Source organism: Macaca mulatta, chromosome 13 (assembly GCF_049350105.2).
Source record: "Macaca mulatta isolate MMU2019108-1 chromosome 13, T2T-MMU8v2.0, whole genome shotgun sequence".
Classification (NCBI taxonomy): Eukaryota; Metazoa; Chordata; class Mammalia; order Primates; family Cercopithecidae; genus Macaca; species Macaca mulatta.
Window position 1 is genome coordinate 85,540,082 of NC_133418.1, and position 17,117 is coordinate 85,557,198.

The following is a 17,117-nucleotide window of genomic DNA, read 5'->3' on the forward strand; positions in this document are numbered from 1 at the left end:
TTAGCTAGGCATGGTGGCGTACCTGTAGTCCCACCTACTCAAGAGGCTGAGGCAGGAGAATCACTTGAACCCAGGAGGCGGAGGTTGCAGCGAGCCGAGATTGTACCACTGCACTCCAGCCTGGGCAACAGAGTGAGACTCTGTCTCAAAAAAAACAAAACCAAAAAAATTACACTAATCAAGACTGTATAGTGTAGGTAAGAGATAAACACACGATTAGTAGATCAATATAGATCAACATGGGGTCCAGACATAGATCTACACAAATATAGCCAATTCATTTTTGACAAAGGTGGAAGTCAATTCAATGAAAGGAAAATTGACTTTTCCACAAATGATAAGAAAGAGTTGGACACATACATGCAAAAAAATGTACCTAAACCTAAACTGTACACCTTACACAAAAAATTATCTCAAAATGTATTATAAAACTAAATGTAAAAACATAAAACTTTTAGAAGAAAATATTTGTGACCTGGAGTTAAGCAAAAAGATCTTGGACATGATACCAAAAGCACAATTCATAAAAGAAAACTATTGATAAATTGGACTGCATCAAAAATGAAAACCTTTGCTCTGTGTATTTGTTTGGTAGGGCTGCCATAACAAAATGACACAGACTGGGTGGCTTCAACAGTAGAAATTTATTTTCTCATAGTTCTGGAGGCTGGAAGTCCAAGGTTAAGGTGCCAGCAGGGTTGGTTTCTCCTGAAGCGTCTCTCTTTGGCTTGCAGATGGTGGCCTTCTTGGTGTATCTTTACATGGCCTTTTCACTATGCATGTATATCTCTGGTATCTCTTCCTTTTCTTAAAGGGATATCAGTCTTGTTGGATTAGGGCCCATCCATATAACTTATTTAACCTTAATTACCTTTTCAAATGCCTTTCCTCTGAATATAGTCACGTTCTAAAGTACTAGGGGTTAGGACTTCAACATATGAATTTGGTAGGGAGCACAATTCAATTCATAAATTTTGCAAAAAAACACTGTTAACAAGAATGAAGAATAAGTTACAGACTGAAGAAAACATTTGACTGGGCGCAGTGGCTCATGCCTGTAATCCCAGCACTTTGGGAGGCCAAGGTGGGTGGATCACCTGACGTCAGGAGTTCGAGACCAGCCTGACCAACATGGTGAAACCTCATCTCTTCTAAAAATTCAAAAAAAATCAACCAGGTGTGATGGCAGATGCCTGTATTCTTAGCTACTTGGGAGGCTGGGGCCAGAGAATCGCTTGAACCCAGGAGGTGGAGGTTGCAGTAAGCCACTATTGTGCCATTGCACTCCAACCTGGGCAATAAGACTGAAACTTCGTCTCAAAAAAAAAAAATAGCAAATCATATATCTGACAAAGGACTCATATATAGAATACATATATATGAAGAACTCTCATAACTCATCAGTAAGAAAATAAATATTCCAATTAAAACATGGACGAAAGACTGGAAAACAATTTATCAAAGGATGGCAGGTAAGCACATGAATAGACTAAGAGCATCATCAATCATCTGGGAAATGCAAACTAAAACCACCATGAAATAGCATTTACATACCTATTAGGATGGCTGAAATAAATACAATGCCAACTCTTGGCAAGGATGTGAAGCAAGTGCAACCCCACCGTGCACTGCTTCTGGGAATGAAAAATGGTACAGTCACTGTAGAAAGTTGGGCAGTTTCTTATAAAGTTAAACATATACCTACCATATGATATGATCTAGTCCCACTCCTGGGTACTTATGTAACCTGTATACAAATGTTTACAGCAGCTCTTCCCGTATTTGCCAAAAACTGAAAACAACCCAGATATCCTTCAACTGGTAAATGGATGAACTGTGGTAAATCTATACAGTGGAACACTACTCAGCAATAAAAAGGAATAAACTAATGATATATGCAACAACTTGGTGAAAGAAGAGTCTCAAGATGTTATATAATGAATGAATTTATATGGCATTCTCAAAAAGAAAAACTATAGTCATAGAGAACATGTTAGTGTTTCCAGGGTTTAGGGAGGATTATGACTTCCATTGGAGTTTTTGCAGTGATGGAACTTTTCTATTTCCTGATGGTGGTGGTGGTGGTGGTGGTGGTGGTTACATAATCTAATATATGTGTTTAAATTACTAGAACTGTATCTTTAAAAATCCATTTTATTGTCTGGTAGTTAAAAAAATTAAAAACTCCAAATTTTAAATATTTCATTGTATACGCACGTATAATTAAACAAAATTCAGTTTTTCACTTGCACTGGCCATATTTTAAGTGATCAATAGGTACATGTGGTATGGGGCTAATGTATTGGATAGTGCAGATACAGATCATTTCCATCAATGTAGAAAGTTCTTTTGGACAGTGCTGGGTTTTGTTTTGTTGTTGTTGTTGTTGTTGTTGTTTTGAGATGGAGTTTTGCTCTTGTTGCCCAGGCTGGAGTGCAATGGCGCGATCTCGGTTCACTGCAACCTCCGCCTGCTGGGTTCAAGCAATTCTTCTGTCCCAGCCTTGCGAGTAACTGGGATTACAGGTGCATGCCACTACGCCTGGCTAATTTTTGTATTTTTAGCAGAGGTGGTGTTTCCTCATACGGGTCAGACTGGTCTCGAACTCCTGACCTTAGGTGATCTGCCCACCTCGACCTCCCAAAGTGCTGAGATTACAGGCGTGAGCCACCATGCCCAGTGTGAGCCACCACGACCGGCTGACAGTGCTGTTTTAAAGCAAGGATCAGCAAACTTTGTCGATAAAGGGTCAGATAGTAATACTTAAGACCTTGTGAGCCATATGGCCTCTGTCTCAGCTACTCAACTCTGCTATTGAATTTTTTTAATTTTTAATTTTAATTTTAATTTTTTTAGACTGGTCTTGTTCTTTTGCCCAGGCTTGAGAACAATAGTGTGATCATAGCTCACTACAGCCTTGATCGCTTGGGCTCAATTGATCCTCCTCCCACTTCAGCCTCCCGGGTAGCTGGGACTATAGGCACATATCACCGAGACCAAGCCTAGCTAATTTTTGTATTTTTTGTAGAGACAGGTTTTCACCATGTTGCCCAGGCTGGTCTCGAACTCCTGGGCTCAAGCAATCTGCCCCCTTTGGCCTCCCAAAATGCTGGAATTACAGACATGAGCCACCACCTGTGCACCAGTAAAACTTTATTTAGAAAAATAGACATGTTTGCTGATCCCTATTTCAGAGAATTTGCCCTGTTTCCTATTTTCATGTCAGCTCAGGATTTATTGGTAGAGTAACCTTATAATTTACCATCCAAATTTAATAAATTTTTAATTGTTTTAAGAGTGAACACAGGCACTATTAATAATTTTACTGGTACAATAGGCATAACCAGGAGTACTCTGGGCAAACCAGAGATGAATGTCATTCCATCAGTTTTCCTATGAATTGGTTGCCCTTGTAGTGGACACATACCTAATGACATGTTTTGGCTGTTTTCCCCATCCAAATTACATCTTGAATTGTAATTCCCATAATCCCCACATGTTGTGGAGGAGCCTAGTGGGAGGTAATTGAATCATGGTGGTGATGACCCTCTTGCTCTTCTCATGATAGTGAGTTCTCATGAGATCTGATGGTTTTGTAAGGGGCTTTCCCCGCTTTTGCTTGGCACTTCTCCTTCCTGCTGCCACGTGAAGGACGTGTTTGCTTCTCCTTTTGCCATGCTTATAAGTTTCCTGAGGCCTCCCAACCCTGTGGAACTGTGAGTTAATTAAACCTTTTTCCTTTATAAATTACCCAGTCTCAGGCAGTTCCTTTTAAAAGCAGCATGAGAACGGACTAATACGCCTAGTCTAATCAACTATGGGAAAGCGAACATGAAACCATCCCTTCAGCAGTGAGTATGGGTTATCCATTTTCTTCGGAAAGGGAGTAGTTCAATGGGAGGTACCCTGAGGTTTGGCTAGCCTGGTACACTCAAAATAGTCTCTATTTTCTGTCCCCAAGCCTTTGCTCATGCTTTTCTTTCTGTGCCCTTTCCCCCATCCCTTTTCTGTGTTTTTCGTAATTCAGGCCATCTTTTCAAACCTCTGCAAAAATGGTATCACCTTCATGCAGTCATTCCTGTAATACCTTTTCAGGCTTACAAGTTGGTAGTTACATTTTATAAAAGTCAGTAACGTAGAGCTTTAAACTGGATCCCCAAACCTAGTTGTGTATCAGCAGTACCTCAGTAGCTTAAAATATAGAATCCTGGGTCCCATTCTTAATCACTTGACCTAGAATTCAGAATTTATAGCAATATTTTGTTATTGTTTTGTTTTGTATTTAAACTCCTTGTATGATTTTTATATAACCGGCTATCTGATTCAGTATTTGGAATCTGTTGATTTAGGCTGAAATTATTTTATATAAACATTGACTTTTAGAGTTAGAAGGAATCTTAGAAATAGCCTATTTTCACCTTAATGTCTTTAAATTGTGGGCAGAGGGGTCAGGAAGAAGACACAAGGGAAATTACTTACTTAGATCCCATTGCTGGTTACTGGCAGAGCCAGGACTAAATGTTGTTAGCTGTCATTTAGACTTAGATTCATATTCACATTGGACATCCCCTTCTGTATAGTAAGGTTTCAGTACTCCAAGGGGCTCAATACATAGTAGATGATGGTCAGATGTTTTACTAATAATGATTGTTTCTAACCCATTTTATATAGCACCTAGCACATTTTTTGGCTCTTAATGATTGCTGCTTGAATGTGTTGTTAACCTTCAGTTCACTCTCAAGGAATGCCTTTCTGATAGTTGGAGATAATTCCCCAATCAGCATGAAATCATCTCAGAAAAATTCTTCCCAAAACTAGTTGCAATCTGAATGGCCTCTAAAAGGCTCACTGAATCAAACTAAATTCTGGTACAGCTTTGAAAGTTGGTACTTTCCAAGAGCCCCTCTAAGCAGAGATCAGTCTAGACCTGTAGGATTTTCCTCACCAGTCCATTTTCATTTTAGAAAGGTTACCCAGAATCTGTGGGAGTATGTGGTGCGGGATGTGTATACTGAAGTAAGGTGTGGGACCAAGGTCAGGAAAAGGCTTGTGGGAAGTGGTGGTAGCCTAAGCTGAGCTTCAAAGGATTTTTGTTAGGCCAGGGGAGGGACCTGGAATAAAAGCGTGGATAGCTTTGGGAAATGGCAAGTTGTTTAGTTTGGCCAGAGGATAAAGTACAAGTTAGGGAGTGACTAGAAATATAGATGGGGGCCAGATTAAAATGTAGTATTTCACAATTTCATATCCACAGGCAAAATAATGAAACTGAAGCCCTGTCCGACACAGTATAAAAACTCACTCAAAGTAGATTATAGACCTAAATTTAAGAAAACTGTATAACTTAGAACTCTTAGAAAAGAAAGTAGGAAAAAAGTATTTGTGACCTTGGGTTAGGCAAATGTTTCTTAGCTGCAACATTAAAAACACAAGAAACAAAAATTAATTAAGTTGGACATCATCAAAATGAAAAAGTTTTGTATTTCAAAGGATACCCATAAGAAAATGAAAAGAAATCTTGCAGAATGGGAGAAAATATTTGCAAATCATGTGACTGATAAGGGATTTATATCCAGAATATATATAAAGAACTCTTACAAGTTAACAATTTAAAAAGAATTTAAAATGGACAAAGAATTGAATAGTCAGTTCTCCAAAGAAGATATTCAAATGGAAAATTGAAAACAGGTCCACACAAAAATGTGTATGCTGATGTTTATAGCACCATTATTCATAATAGCTAAAAAGTGGAAACAACCCAAATATGGCATTTCCATACAATGGACTACTGTTTGACAGGAACACATGAATGAGTTTGAGACATGGATGAACCTGAAAACATTACACCAAGTGAAAGAAACCACAGTCACAAAGGACCACGTATTACTTGATCCCATTTACATGAAATGTTTACAGTAGTCAAATCCATAGAGATGGAAAGTAGATTAGTGGTTGCCAGGGATTGAGAGGTGGAAGAATAGGTAGTGACTGTGAATGGTTCTGGGGTTTCTTTTTGAGGTGATGAAAATGTTCTAAAATTAGTTAGTATAATTACATAACTCTGAATATACTAAACACCACTGAATCATACACCGTGAAAGGGTGTACTTAATGGTATGTGGATTCTGTCCCAGTAAAGCTCTTATAAAAAGTGCTGTATTTAGTGAAAGCTTTAAATACTCTGACAGGGAATTTGGATTTTTGTCTTTAAAGCAATGATGTGTACTCTTGCGGAGTTATAAGTCGAGAACAGCATGGTGAGAACATCGCTGTGGGAGCGTTTGAAGAATGGTGGTCAGATCAGTGTTGCAGCAGACTAGATCTAGCTGCTTAGAATATTTTATCCTGTTTTCTGCCCTTAACAAGTATGAACATTTTATGTTACTAATTCTGAATTCAAAATTTTTAACTTTATACATGTTAATATTTTATAATTTCTATTCTTGCTCTCCTTTTTAAAAAATGAACTGCTCAGGGTGATTGAGAAAAGAATAGCAGTTGCAGAATGTTAGAGATAATACTGATTTTTAAATTTACCTTTGTGTGTAACCTTGACTACTGTCAATTTAGAGATAGCAAAATATGACTTATTTTAGCCAGAAGACCAGGATTCTTGGTGAATCATAATGCTTTAAAAACCCTTTATTAATAAACATGGATTTTTAATAAAGAAAGGCTTAGAAGTGAAGTTTCTTAAGGGCTTTTTAATTATCTCTTTCCCCTTCTTTTTGTGAAATATCTTAATACTGCCAAATAAATTACATATTGGAAGATATTTCTAACATGGTAGAAGGCAAAAGAACAGTAATCATTTTAGCTCTATTTTTTTTAAATTAACCCTAAAAAACTGTAATTTAAAAACTGTTAGTCTTTAGAAAATTCTAGACTGATTTACCATTTGAAATCATTGTATTCATAAGTCAACCCTACAGTAAATATTGACCTTGGTAAAACACTCATCAGTAGTTAGTGTCATAATTTTTCTGTTAAATATTATGCTGGTGTTAACTATTCGTAAATCTATTTTTAGAAGAGTACATTGTGTACAGCAACCATTTTGGACAAATACTGTGTAGCTTGTAAATAGAGTGTGTGCCCTCCTGTGGTCATTGGTAGCAAAAATCTCAGCTATAATCATCCTAGCTTTCTGAGTTCACATTTGTCTGCTCTTCCATAGTAGAATCACCCGTACTCTGAATTTCTTCTCAGTAAGTAAAAACCATAGCATGATTTTTAAATGGTGGCAGTTGTCTTATTTGGAGGAGATGCTAAAGGAGAAGCCTACCAGAGAAAAAATATCAAGGTGTGAGGAGAGGCAAGTAGTTGTGATGGTGCTTGAAAAGCTTTATGACTATTATACCTGAATATTTTTCAGATACACTCTGCCTCCTTTACAGAATGCTCCCAGAATGATATTCTGGTTTTATTTCTATTTCATCATTTATATATCTTTTTTCCTCGAGAAAGGAGCAAGTTTCCAGCACTGTCTATTTGAAACATCTATCCCATTTTATGGAAATTAAGTTTAATTTGAAATAAGTGTTCAAATCTCTTTTGTACTGCCTTGAGTGTTTTATTAGTTATGGGGATTTTGTTTGAAGGAACAATTGTTAAATGAATTTTCCCTGCATATTTTATTAATTTATATGAGATCTTTTAATATCTTTGTTCTTCTTAGGGTTAAATGGTTAAATTTTATATTTTCAGCAATGACTGTGTCTCATATCTTAGATCCTTGGCTGGTATTTTTAGTGCCCTAGTATTCTTAGAAGAATTCCACTATTAATGGTATTATCACCTCTTGCCAGGTGATTCACTGATTTTCACCAATCCATTAATAAGAGAGTGTTGCAACTAGGAATAATTTTGGTCACATGAATGGATCTTTCTGTGATCAGGCAATGGCATGTATTGTTCTTCACTGGTGGTATGAAAATTTATTTTTAGTTAACAGTTTAGAATATCAAATTGAAAGTTCTGATCCAATTATAAAACATTTTAAATTGACAAAGACTGCCATTTTAATATAGTTTCTGCTTATTTATACATGTATTATATAATATATAATATTTATTGTGTTATAGGTACACATAAATACACATAATATAATTATGTATACTTATATACATAATTATACAGTTGTAAATGCCAGGAATCTAATAATATAATTTGATTTTTAACGTGGCTTACAAAATAGATTTGTTTTGCATTGAACTACATGTATTTGACTGTACCATCAGGTGTGTTTAAAAGGATGCAGGGGGCCTGTTTTCATAATTATATACACAATTGTGTTAGCCTTTCATATCCTAAAGCTTTTAAATGAAAAAATGTAGGCTAGTCAATTAGTTCAACTAGCCTTTGAGTGAATAGCAATACAGTATAATACTTAAAGGCTCAGACTGGAGTTAGACCGCCTGGGTTTGAATCCCAGCACTGTCGACTCACTGGCTATATGACCTTGTTAAGTTCTTTTGAGTTCTATGTCCTTTAGTTTCCTCACTTGCAAAATGAGAATAATATCTACCTATTTTATAAGATTGTTGTGAGGATTAAATGAATTAATATTAAAACATTTAGAATAGTGCCTGGCACATCCATACTGACATCTAAGTGTATATTAGCTGTTAGTATTAGTATTGCCAATATTAAATTTTACATAAATGTTGAAATTTATTGTGAAGTATAAACTTTGTTTTGTAAATATAAATTACATTTGCATTTCTTTTAAAATATTTTTGTGTAACAGAAAACAAACAGTAAGCTAAAGTGAAATTTTATACACTTTTTATGAAAACTTTCTTCACAATAATCCTTTTTTCCTTTTTTTTCTTTTAGGCACGGAATGTTAACACTGGTGAATTAGCAGCAATTAAAGTAATAAAATTGGAACCAGGTAAATTATTTGAAGTTCATTTTTTCTTATTGCTAGAAAGCCATGGGATATCTTACGGCTTATTTTAATGATGTTTGGTCAACATTCTCTTGTTTTCCCCAACATCTTCTGGGATAAATACAGCTGCTTGTATGCTCTTTCCTCCAGTTCTTCGAGTTCTGCATACACACACCTTGCTCAGTTCTTCCCTGAAAAATAACTGATAATTGAAGGAGGAAGGGGAACTCCTGAAAAGACTTTGTTCTTTCTGAACTCAGTTGAGCTAACTTGTAACAAGCTGATAGTGGTTTATTTCCAGGCTAATGTCTTGTGGTTCAGTGTGATGTCGTGGAAAAAACAGAACCGAAATTTGGGTAGTTGTAGTTCAGTTTGTCTCCCACTCCCTTGGTCTGTGAACTTGGGCAAATAGCTTCATGTCTCTGAGTCTCCCAGTTTTCTCGGGCAATCTAGCCTCCACGTTCTGTATTTCATTGACATCTCAGCAGTTGTCTACCAAATTGAGCAGCTTATTGTAAAGCCCCTTAAGACTACTCCATATTTTTTGTTTGCTTCAACTGTGTTCTTTGAATTCCTCCTACTTCCCTCAAAACCCACATTTACTCACTCTTTGTTTACTCTCTCTTAGAAACCCCTTCCCACCCTTTCTTCTGCCCACCATAAGCAAGTCTATAATTGTGCTAGTGTCTAGACCAAGTTCCACAGCAATTAGTGCCTTTCTGATGACTTCTTCCATTACAAGCTGATAATAAGAATTTATTGGTAAAACAAGTTTCAGTTCTAGTATGAACAGAAATCCATTCACAGACTTTGCAAGAATGCAAAAACTTTTTCTTTAAAAAAAAAAAAAAAAAAAAAAAAAAAAAGGCCAAATAGCCAATACTTCAGGCTTTGTAGGTCGTGTATCGTCTCTATATTCAGTTCTCTCTCTTTCCCTATAGTTTGCTCACCCCTTACTTAGAGCATCAATAAGCTTTTTAGAAGTGATATTAAAATGAAAATTTAAGGATGTACTGATTGACTGTGATCAAACCACACAGAAATATAATGAATTTAAAAAATTTTCCAGCTATACATATTTACAGATTTTATGTAGTCATTATATTCTAAACATCACAAGACAAGATGTTTGTCTTTTTTCTAAATCTCCTACTCTTCAATTTATAAGAAATTTTAGAAGGATATTTGAAGTTGTTGAAATATTAGCTACAAAAAGAAATTTGGCATTTAAAGCAGGGCCTTCATTTTTAATCATTAAGAAGTGACTGTGTTACTTAATGAAATGGTTCTAATGAGAAGTATTTTGTATATACATCATTCCCTCAAATCACCTGAGTACCTTCTCTTTCAGGAAGCCTTCCCTGACCCTGGGTCTAATTAAGATGACTCCTGAGTGAATAGCTCTGCTGTAGCGCTGACCATAGCTATATTGTCATTCTAGAGACTTGCCTTTCTTTGTTTCTAAGTTTTAATCAAATTTGTGCCCCCAGCACTGAACTTAGGACCTGGCACATAGTACCCATTCTGTACATCTTAAAATTTCCTTAAAAAATAAAAACTTGAAAAAGCTTACTGTTCAAGTCAATTATTTTCTGTTCATGAAATGTTGTTGCACTGTCAATCTTTTTTTTTTTTTTTTTTTTTTTTTTGAGACAGAGTCTCACTCTGTCGCCCAGGTGGGAGTGCAGTGGCCGGATCTCAGCTCACTGCAAGCTCCGCCTCCCGGGTTCACGCCATTCTCCTGCCTCAGCCTCCCGAGTAGCTGGGACTACAGGCGCCCGCCACCTCGCCCGGCTAGTTTTTTGTATTTTTAGTAGAGACGGGGTTTCACCATGTTAGCCAGGCTGGTCTCGATCTCCTGACCTCGTGATCCGCCCATCTCGGCCTCCCAAAGTGCCGGGATTACAGGCTTGAGCCACCACGCCTGGCCTTGCACTGTCAATCTTGAACACTGCCGTGTATATATTGATCAATGTATTAAAAGTAGAATATACAACTATACAAAAGGAAAAAAATAAAAATCATTCATATTCTACCACCTGGAGAAAACAAGGATTATCACCATAAATATGTTTCATCTATTACAGCTACCCATTTCCCCCTGCCACCAGTTATTTTGATCCCTTAATCATATAATGTTAGCCCATAGTATTTCTGTGTATATACCTAAAGTATAAATACTCAAAATATAATCACAAACAGGAACCCTCATACACAGCTGGTGGAAATGTAAAATGATGCAACCACTTTGGAAAACAGTTTGTGACTTCCTTAAAGTGTTCAACATAAATTTGCCATAATGACCCAGCAGTTCTACTCTTGCATATCTGCCGACACAATGATTGTCATGCACAAATGTTTATAGTAGCGTTATTCACAATATGTCTCAAAATTGGAAACAATCTTAACTGCCCATCAACTGGTGAATGAATATGTTGTGTTTATACAGTTGAATACTATTCAACAATAAAAACAAGTTGCTGATACATGCTGTAACATAGGTGACCAAAATGTGCTAAGTGAAAGGAGCTAGACACACGAAACTACATACTGTATGATTTCATGTGAACAGTTCAGAAAAGGCAAATCTGTGGTGTCAGAAAGTTAATCTGGTGAGCTGGGGACAGAGGGGTGGACTAACAATTATTGGACGTGAAGGTTCTTACGGGAATAATCTAGTGATGGTTGTACAACTTGGTAAATTTACTAAAAACACCGTTGAATTATACACTTGAAATTGCTGAACTATCCAATTTAAACATATGCCTTAATAAAATTATTAAAGATATGTAACTAAAACCATTAACAACGTTACAGTTCCCTGTTAATAAGACCTACACTTAGCAAATAGTTGCTATGTTATATCTATAGGTTCCTGCTTAATTTCTTTTTATCTTTATTCCTTGTAACTTTCTGTTGAAGTAACTCCATCGTTTATCCCGTAAAATTCCCCTCAGTCCGGATTTTGCTGATTGCCTTCCTGTAGCATCATGTAATATATTCTTTGGTGAATTGATAGATAGCTCTAGAGAACTGAGTAGACTCCGATTTTATTTGGGGTATGGAGGAGGGAACTACTTCACGAGTGGTGTTATGCTCACATTTTTCTAAGGTAGAGGGGGGTGTGTGTGTTTAAGAGACAGTCGCACTGTAGCCCAGGCTGCAATGCAGTGGTACGATCGTGGCTCACTGCAGTCTTGATCTCCTGGGCTCATACTATCCTTCTGCCTCAGCCTCCCAAGTAGCTAGGACTGCAGGCGTGTGCTACCACACCCAGCTAATTTTTATTTTTTGTAGAGATGGGGTCTCACTGTGTTGCCGAGGTTGCTCTTGAATACCTGGTTTCAAGCGACCTCTTACCTTGGCCTTCCAAACTACTAGGATTACAAGCATGAGCCACTGTGCCTGGCCTATATTAGAGTTTTGATGGCCAGTCTTCTACTTTTTGGAAACAAAAATTAAGTCTGAAATAGTATAGTGCAACATGTTGGATTTTAGGAATTTCTATCTATAGTTTGTTACTTTTTCCTTTTTTTACAACTGATAAGCAATTTGAACCTGAAGCAAAATAAAAACTTACTCAGACATTTTGACCAAATTGTTTAAATGTGAAGTTACTCCAAGGTGTCTGACTTTTGCTTCTCATCTTATTCATGCAGCTTTAAATTTTAAAAAGTTTATTTATTTATTTATTTATTTGTGATGGGGTCTTGCTCTGTTGCCTAGACTGAAGTGCAGTGGCACGATCTCACCTTACTGCAACCTGTGCCTCCTGGGTTCAAGCGATTCTCCTGTCTCAGCTGCCTGAGTAGCTGGAATTTCAGGAGCGCACCACCATGCCAGGCTAATTTTTGTATTTTTAGTAGAGACAGGGTTTCACCGTGTTGACCAGGCTGGTCTTGAATTCCTGACCTTAGGTGATCCACGCACCTCCGCCTCCCAGAGTGCTGGGATTACAAGCGTGAACCATCACACCTGGCCTAATTTATTTTTAATTTTAATTACAATTTTTTTATTGTTTTGAGACAGAGTCTCGCTCTGTCACCCAGGCAGTGGCGTGATCTTGGCTCACTGCAGCCTCCACCTTCTGGGTTCAAACAATCTTCATGAATAGCTGGGACTGCAGTCATGCACCACCATGCCTGGCTAATTTTTGTATTTTTAGTAGAGACAAGGTTTCATCATGTTGGCCCAGATGGCCTCGAACTCCTGGCATCAAGTGATCCACCTGCCTGGGCTTCCTGAAATGCCGGGATTACAGATGTGAGCCATTTTTAATTTTTTGAATACACAGTAGGCGTATATATTTCTGGGTTACACGAGATACTCTGATACAGGCATGCAATGCATAATAATCACATCAGGGTAAATGGGATATCCATCACCTCAAGTATTTATCTCTTGTGTTTCAAACAGACCAGTTATACTCTTCTAATTATTTTTAAATGTATAATTGGATATTTATGTATTTTTTTTACTATAGTAACCCTGTTGTGCTTGCCAATACTAGGGCTTATTCATTCTTTCTAAGTTTTTGTACCAATTAACCATCTCCACATCCCTTCCACCCCACAAACCCTGTAAGCTTCCCAGCCTATGGTAACCATCCTTCTACTCTCTATTTCCATAAGTTCAATCGTTTTGAGTTTTAGCTGCCACAGATAAATGAGAACATGTGATGTTTGTCTTTCCGTGCCTGGCTTATTTCACTTAACATAATGACCTGCTGTTCCATCCGTGTTGTTGCAAATGACAGGATCTCGTTCCTTTTAATGGCTGAATAGTACTCCATTGTATATATGTACCACATTTCTTTATTAATTCATCTGTTGATGGACATTTAGGTTGCTTCCAAATCTTGGTTATTGTGAATAGTACAGCAGTAAACATGGGTGTGCAGATCTCTCTTTGCTATGCTCATTTCCTTTCTTTTGGGTATATACCTAGGAGTGGAATTGCATGATTGTGTGGTAGTTCTGTTTTTAGTTTTTGGAGGAACCTCCAAACTGTTCTCCATAGTAGGTGTATTAATTTACATTCCTACCGACAGTGTGTGAAGGTTCCCTTTTCTCTACATTCTCACCAGCATTTATTGCCTGTCTTTTTGATAAAAGGTATTTTGAATAAGGGGAGATAATATCTCATGGATAGTTTTGATTTGCATTTCTCTGATGATCAGTGATGTTGAGCACCTTTTCATATACCTGTTTGCCATTTTTATGTCTTTGAACAAATGTCTGTTCAAATCTTTTGCCCATTTTAAAATTGAATTATTAGGGTTTTTTTCCACAGTGGAGTTGTTTGAGCTCCTTACATAATCTAGTTGTTAATCCCTTGTCAGATGAGTAGTTTGCACATATTTTCTGCCATTCGTGGGGTTGTCTCTTCTCTTTGTTGATTGATTGTTTTGCTGTGCAGAAGCTTATTAATTTGATGTGATCCCATTTGTCCATTTTTGCTTGGTTGCCAGTGCCTCTAGGATATTGCTCAAGAAATCTTTGCCCACACCAATGTCATAGAGATTTTCCCCAATGTTTTCTTGTAGTAGTTCCATAGTTTGAGGTCTTAGATTTATGTCTTTAATCCATTTTAGTTTGATTTTTGTATATGGTAAGAGGAAGGGGTCTAGTTTCAGTCTTCTGCATATGGATATCCAGTTTTCTCAGCACTGTTTATTGAAGAGACTGTCCTTTCTCCAATGTATATTCTTGGTATCTTTGTTGAAAATGCATTCACTGTACGTGTCTGGATTTATTTCTGGGTTCTCTATTCTGTTCACTGATCTATGTGTCTGTTTTTCCAGCAGCATGCTGTTTTGGTTACCATAGCTCTGTAGTATAATTTGAAGTCAGGTAATGTGATTCCTACAGTTTCTTTCTTTCTTTTTTTTTTTTTTTTTTTTTTTGCTTAGGATAGCTTTGGCTATTTTGGGTCTTTTGTGGGTGCATAAACATTTTAGGGTAGTTTTTTCATTTTTGTGAAGACCGTCATTCATATTTTGATAGGAATTACATTAAATCCTTAGATTCTTTTGGGAAGTATGGACATTTTAACAATATTGATTCTTCCAGTCCATGAACATGGAATATCTTTCCATGTTTTTTGTGTGTGGCTTCTTCAATTTCTTACATTAGTGTTTTATGTTTTCATTATAGAGGTCTTTCCTTTCTTTGGTTAATTCCTAGGTATTTTATTTTATTTGTAGCTATTGTAAATGGAATTTCTTTCATGATTTCTTTTTCAGATTGTTCACTTTTGTTATTCGAAAGTGATACTTTTTTTTGTATATTTATTTTGTATCCTGCAGCTTTACTGAATTTGTCAGTTTAGTAGTTTTTTGGTGGAGTCTTCAGATTTTTCCAAATGTAAGATCATATAGTCTGCAAACAAGGATAATTTGACTGCTTTCTTTCCAATTTGGATGCCCATTTATTTCTTGCTCTTGTCTGAATGCTCTACCAAAAATTTAATATATAAATATATGTAATATATATTATATGTGTAAAAGGGGTTAATTCAGCAAGAGGATCTATATATAGACAGATAGATGTGTGTGTGTATATATAAATATATATTATATATAGAGAGAGAGGAGATATATATATAGAGAGAGAGTGACCTTCTTAGATCTTACAGTTTTTGTTTTGAAATCTATTTTTTCTGATATAAATATAGCTATTCCTGTTCTTTTCTTGTTTCCATTGGCATGGAGTATCTCTTTCCATCCCTTTATTTTAGTCTGTGTATCTTCATAGGTGAAGTGTGTTTCTTGTAGGCAACAGATCATTGGGCCTTGTTTTCTTATGCTTTCAGCCACTCTGTTTTTTGATTGCAGAATTTAGTTCATTTGCGTCACATCAGTGCTCAAAAAGTTTTGGATTTTGGAGCATTGTGTATATCAGATTTTTGAATTAGGGAAATTCAACCTGTAGCAGCAAGAGTTTAACATTCCACTCTTTCCTGGAGAATCCAAGTCACTTTGACATAGAGAACGAGTCTTGATTTACGCCCCAGATGGCAGAGCTTCAGGTGAGAGACACAGTGTTCACATCCATCATAACTTTGTTACTTATAAGGAAAAAGAACCTTGGGTTCACTTTGTAATCCAATCCTGAAGTCAGCCCCTTTACATACAGCTCTCCTTTGCTCTAAGCCTGTCAAAACACCACTTCATTTAAATTTCATCTCAATTCCATTTTATTTAAAGTATTACAAAAACTCTGTATTTTCCTTGGGTGAGATGCCCTAAGATTTATCTGGCGTGTGGTTTTCCTCATTGCAATGGGTCAGTAAACGTGAATTTGTCAGATGACAGGTTTGTTCCTACAGTCTGTGGCTGATCCAGCTGGAACACTGCCAATTCTTGAGACTTATTTGAATAAAAATAATTAAAAATGGATCAAGATGAGAGCTATGGCAGAGCTTGCTAGTAGAATAGAACATATATATATATATATATATATATATATATATATATGCTTTGGGGCTTTATTTTCAAGTTCTGATAAGTTCTTTACAAGTTCTGGTAAGGTGTTATTATATAAATAAGTTATAGATCTGGAATCTCTTTTTGGGATTTAAAGTCAGAATTTAAAAGTTGCTTGTACTCATTTGTGGTATTGTTTGCAGTACTAGTTAATATGATACAGATGCAGATAGATAACAGTGATTCATTAGGTAGAAACTCATAGGAAAAACTCTTCTAAATGGGGAAACTCATTCCTTTTCCAACACAATGAAAACTACTGAGATTGATAAACAGAGAAACTTGTAGTGAGAAAATAAGGTATTATACTTTGTTTCAGTGAGAGCAACATGCATTAAATTGTAAAGCCAAATTTTAAAAGTGTGAAAAAGTAACAATAAGACGTTATTGTACTATTTTTTCATGAACCTCCAAAGTTAAATGTTACAGAATATTCTCTCCTGCCAGCCTTTGACATTAGTGTTTTTCTTTCCTGAGAGTTAGTAGAGGTGCTTTCTGCCTCCTTATCTTTCATGATAGAGTGACGAAACATTGGGGATATGATTTATCTGGTGCCTTTTCCCATCTCCCTTGCGTGCTTTTGTGGATCCCTTGCCACTGTGTGCTTTTTCAGTGCTGCCTTGTGTTTATTGCCATCATGAATAGTTGTTACATCATTCGTGATAATTATTCTTCAAAGATTAATCATGGATTGCTTAGCCACTCTTAAATATATTGGAATCATCCTATGACTTGAGGCTG

The 17,117-nt window shown here is 36.5% G+C and overlaps 1 protein-coding gene across 10 annotated transcripts in view; it reads left to right on the top strand.

The window, feature by feature from the left end:
• Positions 1–17,117, top strand: part of MAP4K3 (mitogen-activated protein kinase kinase kinase kinase 3) — a 187,146-nt gene that overhangs the window by 50,576 nt on the left and 119,453 nt on the right. For 8 of the 10 annotated variants that reach the window (XR_003721773.2, XR_013402837.1, XM_015112178.3 and 5 more), the window contains exon 2: positions 8,836–8,893. The exons of the other annotated variants lie outside the window; for them this stretch is intronic. Coding sequence is in view for 6 of the 8 variants with exons in the window: in XM_015112178.3 (XP_014967664.1) it covers positions 8,836–8,893 (58 nt within the window). In the remaining 2 variants the exon portion in view is untranslated. The remainder of the gene's footprint in view (positions 1–8,835; positions 8,894–17,117) is intronic. 10 annotated transcript variants of the gene reach the window in all.